Raw genomic sequence first — 7,011 nt, 5'->3', positions numbered from 1 at the left:
CAGAATGCAGAGAATAAACAGATCGAAATGAAGGTCAGAATGTGTTTACATGTGAATATTAGCACGAAATGTCAACAACGAACATTAATGCTGTATTGTAATATAATGTTAATAATATTTATCGGGTTGAAATATACTGTTTTGAAGTCTTTTTTGAAGTTGTTCATAATAGGAAGGGATTAGGGTTGATAACTGGAATAATAGTCAGAAAAATAGTTTTTTTTTTTTTTTTTTTTTTAATGGAACAGTTTATTGAAGCTTCAGACGTGTTTTTTGTTGAATATCATATTTGATTCATCAGGTTTTTGTCTCATATAGTATGATACAGTGAGAATATTGAGGGAAAAGCAGCTCAATTTTATTCAGAAACTCAAACTGAGCAAAAATCTAAAATCTGATATATATATATATGGACAAAAAGTGAGATTAAATTCTGATGATTGAAATATAAATCAGTGAGATCTTTATAAGAGTATAACAGACTACTGACATAAAATGCATATAAATATCAGTCATCACTCTATATCTGTCAATATGTCTTAGTAAGATGATTTTTAAATGCTTAGTTTTATGATCAAATCTCTGTAAAACATCTCTTCTTTTAAAACATATAATGCAATGCAATACAATGATGATTGAGAGATGAACATGTAAACCTTCCTCAAAAGCCTGATGATCATATTTGAGTCTCACATTTGAACATGATTTTACTAAAAAATAATGCATGGATAACCTAAGTTGCTTCAGTCCAGTAAGTGTTGATCTTTATATATTAGTTACAATATTATAGTTATTTCTTACGTTGACTTGATAAAAATCAGTGCAGATTTCACAGCAAAAAGACGAGCTGAAGGTGGACGTTTGTACAGTTACACTAAAAGACTTTATGTGCTTTTGTCTTTAATAAACCGTGACAGTTGTTGACTTGAAAGAGAAAACTGCACTCTCATGTCAAAGCTGACATGGGAAATTGCGTTGAAGCGTTTGCATAGACTAAGTTTGAGGCCTAATAGATATGTTATTGTATTGAAATCAACGAGAAACATCCCGTTAACGGTGTCTTTTCCAACAGGAGCTGGAGTTTGCGAATCTGACGGCTGTCCTTCATTGCATTCACTCGTTCATCGCTGCTAAAGTGGCCACGGTGGATCCCGTCTTCGTCAACAGTCAAAGTCTCACGCAGAAGTTCATGTGCAACAGCTAGAAACATCTGTCCAACCTCGTCTGGTTCTCCGATTTTATGCACAATATCTATCAATATATCTAGTTCTTGTTATTTTTGTACGAATCTTCTAAATTCAGAACGACGTTTAAGGAAAACTTTGAGTAGATGATATTTTGACATGCATTGAGTTATGATTTATTTCCTACCTACTAATATGATCAATCATGTACTTAACCTGAACTCATATTGATTATGTAGCAAAGCAGATGCTGATATACGGCATTATAAGTTGATGCATGAACTGCATTTGACAATTTTACAGGGCAAAACGGGTGAAACTTTCAGCTGTAAAATCAACCAAACTTTGGCCAATATATGACTTTGTGTTCTTTTGCCCTTTTGTTTTTTTTATTCAATGCCTCACACCTCTTAATTTAGCACAATAGCAAGTCATATATACGATTTTAATGTCAATTCTGATGGTTCCCTGCATTTGAATGAAAGTGCTGCCTATGTTGAACTGAATTTGTGTTAATATGAAGTAGTGGTTTGATTAACAGTAATTAGACAGTCTTGCCAGCTACTGTCCTTGAAAAGTGAGATTTTCTAAGATTCAAGGTCCCTGATCTGCTGTTCTATTTAGTTTGATGTTATTCCAGTTCTTTTCCAAATAAAGGAATGATTAGTTCACTGCTGACCCGATGCGGCATGATTCTTGTGTGGCTCCAGAAAATGTTTCTATGTAAAAATGTGTATATAGTTTATGGTTACCTACATAATAAAACACAAGTAAATAAATCTGAATGTATAGTACATTTGATTATATAACTATTATATTCACATATTTAAATAATATTTAAATCTGTCTAACTATCTAACTATCGTTCTATATATATCGTTCATTCTTTCTTTCTTTCTTTCTTTATTTCTTTCTTTCTTTCTGTTTTTGCCAAGGTCAAATTGATCCTGAACAGAGTAACATTACAATAATTTGAAGGTAAAATACAAATTTACATTTATTTATCTAACCCTCAACAGGTATATAAATCTGGAAAAAGTACATTTGATTATAGAAATATTCACTTTTATTACTATATATTTTCAAATTTTATATAGTGCCTAAATTACATTCATTTGTTTGTTTGTTTGCCTGTTAATCCCGAACAGAGTAACATATTAAAATAATTATGAGGGGAAATAATTGGTTAATTTCACAATGACTATTATTTTTTACACATGCAATCAGTCTTAACAGAACATGACGGATAATTACCATTATACCACAACACACTGTGGTGAATTAATGATTGTCGGTTCATTTAATTTGCAGTTTAAAACCTGCGAATCATGAACATAAAATGGCATGTAGTGCATGCAGCAGTTTTGATAGATAGATAATAAACGGACTTAAAAATGTTTTAAAATGTGTGATTGTCTAGAAATTATGAAAGCAAGTGTCTGTAAACAAATGATGATGATGTGTCAGAAACCTCATAAATCAGTGAAGCTGTCCGTTTGGTAATCCTCTCATACTTCACCGACTCTATGAAGAACAACAGGCCTCGATCTCAGTGTTGCCAGACGTAGGATAATTATCGTATTTGTACGATCATTTCGACCTCTAAAAATCCCATAATGTACGATAATTTCAACATTTTGTGACACTTCAAATGGTGGTCGTTGTAATACGGATTCTATACATATTGTTCTAGCTGTGGATTCTACGTCTACCATTATGATTGTGAGGAGAACGTGAACGTGGAGTTACGCATGCCGTCCATCTTTTGTCGTCCATCTTCTCGGCCAATCATCGTGGAGAACGACTCTCTCTCTCTCTCACACAAGTTTTGTTCTTTTTGTATATTGTATCCAAAGTTGTATAACATTAACATGTCATATCTGTATGTTTGCAAGAAGAAAAAGGTAAAATACAGTTTTAATTAAATAGCCTAAATAAATAAATAAATAAATAAATGTTAACGGTCCTGCCGCAGCGTTTTATAGGTCCGTTTTTTTCCAAGCTGAGGTCGATAGTTAGCAATACAGTATTTTTCAGGTCGTGTCAAAAAGTTGTTGGTCTATAAATAGCTGTATTCTGTAGCCTACGTTTGACTTGTGTACGATCATTTTCTTCCAAATACGATCATTTTGAGCTTCTGGTACGATACTTCGACATTTCCAATCTGGCAACACTGCCTCGTCTGAAGCGCTCGACTCCGTCAGTTCCAGAGGCGGAGGAATAAACATCTCAAGTGATGAAGGAGAAAACATCTTGATTTAGCCAGCCAGCAGTGCTGCTTTGTGTTGAAAACACGTCAGTGTCCCCTCTGTAGGGCTCTTGAATCGCATGAAGAGCTTCAGGAGCCACAACTACGTCAGATGAGCTGGTGTTTTTGTATGTCAAGAGTCATTGACGCCAGTCTCTGACAGTGTTGTTCTGTACATGTACATGAACATTAGATCTGTGTTTACTCATCACTGAGCTATTTTATTCCAGCCAGTTATTAGTGGTGTTTACTAAGGTAAGCATATCGCTCTTAAAGGAGAACTCCGGTCAATTTTAACATTGAGCTCATTTTTTTGTACATTTGGAGTGCTGTCAATACAGAGAACAACGACAAAAATCGGTGTTGCCTACACTGTGTTATCCTCTTTTTAAAATTTGCACCCTGTTGACTTCAATGGGGCAAGTTTTAAACCTGCTTTTAGCCTCTTAACATCCTTGATGTGTCATTACAAGTGCACAGCCATGTGAGTGATTCCTTCAGAGTCAACACGGTGAATCTGACTGCAGTAGATGTGAAAGATATGAATAAAAATGATGTTATTTCAGCCAGCGCACATACCTGTATTTACATCCTGTTTTCGGTCAAAGTCCATAGTAGTCGATTGTCGAGTTCACGCGCATAGGTTTAGTTGCCTATGATCACGCGCGTGAACTCGACAATCGATTACTGTGGACTTCGACCGAAAACAGGATGTAAATACAGGTATGTGCGCTGGCTGAATTAACATCATTTTTATTCATATCTTTCACATCTACTGCAGTCAGATTCACCGTGTTGACTCTGAAGGAATCACTCACATGGCTGTGCACTTGTAATGACACATCAAGGATGTTAAGAGGCTAAAAGCAGGTTTAAAACTTGCCCCATTGAAGTCAACAGGGTGCAAATTTTAAAAAGAGGATAACACGGTGTAGGCAACACCGATTTTTGTCGTTGTTCTCTGTACTGACAGCACTCCAAATGTACAAAAAAATGAGCTCAATGTTAAAATTGACCGGAGTTCTCCTTTAAGGTGCGCTCATGTTTACTTAGAAATCCCCACGATCAGGCAGATTTCACAACAGATGTTTTTCACTGTGTTTGAACGCTGTTTGGTTTGAAAGTGAGTTCTGTGTGAGCTGTGCTTTATTGCTGAACTATTAACAATACATAATGCACCATTTTGCCCACACTAATTCACTAATATGTCCGCATCTTTGTTTAGTTTGAGTGATTTCAACAAAATGGCCGAGAGAAACCACCTAGAAAGCACTCGAAAAAATCATAAAAAATGCATCAGCATATTGAGGCGGTGTGTGTTGCTGCACTCTTTGTATTCTTCAGACAAAGTAATTGTAATCTATCACTTTTATTTATGATATTGTTATAGGTTGTGTGACATGAATTCTCATAAATGAATCTTTTTACAGCCTTTTAGATGATTATACTTGTACAAAGGACATCAGATCAAGTGCAGTTACTCCCAGTGAAACCTTGTGAAGCCAATGAAGATCTTTAATCTAGATTAATGACTTGACTTACTTTAATTATGGATCATTGTCCAGCCAAAGATCTTCTTTCAGAATTGACTATTCAAATGAGTTATGCCAAAATCATCAGGTCATTCCTCAACTACCGCAGTCATACAGCTCAAATAATTTGTTGAGTAGATTGAAAAGAGTTCACAGATGGATATTTCCCTGAAAATGAGATGATCATGGGTCATTTATTGGAATATTCCAGCCAAAAATGAAAATACCGTTTGTAAATGATGACCGAATGGTTTGTTTTAGGTGAACTATTCCACTAAGGCTGAGAAATGTCATGTTTGAAATCTGTGTACAAAGCAAGCTTTAGCAGATAATGATGATTTCCAAGTCCTGACAGATGCTTGACATGAGCTTGTGTTGTGTTTAAAGAGGGCCACTCCAGCGACACGCTTCATGAAGCAAGAGCCTTGAAAAGCAAGAGTTTTGTTGGAATCAGCAGAGTTTGACTGTTCACAGTCAGTGAGCAAAACCCCGTACAGACGTGAACACAGGGGAGAGCGAACACAGCCGACTGGAAAAACACACACTGCCGCCTCGCAGAGACCAGAGGTAGGAACTCTAGATATCATTACAAATACATTTTTATGTTTTTAGAAAGAAGTCTCTTCTGCTCGCCAGGGCTTCATGCATTTGATCAAAAATACAATGAAATATTATTACAATTTAAAATAGCTGTTTTCTATGAGAATTTATTGTAAAATGTAATCTATTCCTGTGATAAAACCCGAATTTTCAGCATCATTACTCCAGACTTCAGTGTCACATCCCTACAAAAATCATTCTAATATGATGATTTGATGCTCAAGAAACATTTCTGATTATTATCTGTGTTGAAAACAGTTGTGCTGCTTCATATTTTTGTGGAAACCCTGATACATACAGTATATAAAGTTCGATGAATATAAAGTTCTAAAAGAACATAGCATTTATTTGAAATAGAATCTTTTGTAACATTATACATGGCTTTACTGTCACTTTTGATCAATTCAATGTGTCCTTGTTGAATAATTTCTTTCAAAAATCTAAATTTATAAATACATGTGTGCACGTGTTACAGTGATGTATCACCAATTTATTATTTTCTTTTAATTTTAAATAAATTACATATATATTTTTTTTTAGCTGTAAGGAAATGTCTGGATCATACAGTAAAAAATACAACTTAAAAAGTAAATGTTCATGCTGCCTTAACATTTTAAGTTTAGTCAACTCAAATAACAGCCGAAACAAACTTTGTTGCATTATATTCTTGTTATAACTGTAAAGCTGCTTTGAAACAATCTGTATTGTATAAATGGCTATATAAATAAAGCTGACTTGACTTGACTTGACTTGACTTGACTCAAATATCTTAAATAAGCTTCACATTTCCAGTTGACTAAACTTAACATTTTAAGGCAGAATGAACACCAACTTTTTTTAAGTTGAAACAACAATTTTTGTAGTGTAGTTCACCCTAAAATCAGCAGAAAATATATATTACATGAATATAATTAAATTAGGCCCTTTTAACACCCCAAATTCACAGTATCCCACTGTAACACAAAAGGATCTTAATTTAATTTTACAATTGCAATGCAATGTATAATTGTATATGTGCATAATAGTATTTGTTGTGCTAAATTTAATTGTTGCTGAAAAAATCATCTGATTCCAATGCTGTTATAATGATGATATGTAAACGACAAACAATGGATGGTTAGATGTACAAAAAATAACTACACTTTTGACACAATATTTCTCAAAATTAATTTAAATTCTTTATGCATTTGGGGCAAGACATGGCTTGAAGATTTCTTCTTGAAATTCATATATACTTAAGTAATAAAATGCATTTCATAGTTAATATAATTATATATATATATATATACAGTACCAGTCAAAAGTTTGGAAACATTACTATTTTTAATGTTTTTGAAAGAAGTCTCTTATGCTCATCAAGCCTGCAGTTAAAAAAAAAAAAAAAAAAAAAAAAAAAAACAGTAATATTATGAAATATTATTACAATTTAAAATAATGGTTCTCTTTT

General features: G+C 33.8%; 2 protein-coding genes across 5 annotated transcripts in view; both read left to right on the top strand.

Moving 5' to 3' along the window:
* Positions 1-1,956, top strand: part of sntg2 (syntrophin, gamma 2) — an 80,403-nt gene extending 78,447 nt beyond the window's left edge. For 2 of the 3 annotated variants that reach the window (XM_079852553.1, XM_079852554.1), the window contains 2 exons: positions 1-33; positions 1,073-1,956. The exon at positions 1-33 is cut by the window's left edge and continues 78 nt beyond it. In XM_079852553.1, coding sequence (XP_079708679.1) covers positions 1-33; positions 1,073-1,204 — 165 coding nt within the window. In that variant the 3' untranslated portion in view covers positions 1,205-1,956. The remainder of the gene's footprint in view (positions 34-1,072) is intronic. The other variant, XM_079852555.1, reaches the window with a different exon arrangement.
* A 1,550-nt stretch (positions 1,957-3,506) lies between these two features.
* tpo (thyroid peroxidase) overlaps positions 3,507-7,011 on the top strand; it is a 41,314-nt gene continuing 37,809 nt past the window's right edge. Inside the window, exons 1-2 of one of the 2 annotated variants that reach the window (XM_079854157.1) lie at positions 3,507-3,687; positions 5,352-5,531. The gene's annotated coding sequence lies outside the window, so the exon portion shown is untranslated. Of the gene's footprint in view, positions 3,688-4,700; positions 4,782-5,351; positions 5,532-7,011 lie in introns of those variants that run through there. The other variant, XM_079854158.1, reaches the window with a different exon arrangement.

This window comes from Squalius cephalus (assembly GCF_949319135.1).
Source record: "Squalius cephalus genome assembly, chromosome: 20".
Lineage (NCBI taxonomy): Eukaryota > Metazoa > Chordata > Actinopteri > Cypriniformes > Leuciscidae > Squalius > Squalius cephalus.
Note: the sequence above shows the minus strand (reverse complement) of the source record. Positions and strands in the feature narration are given on the sequence as shown.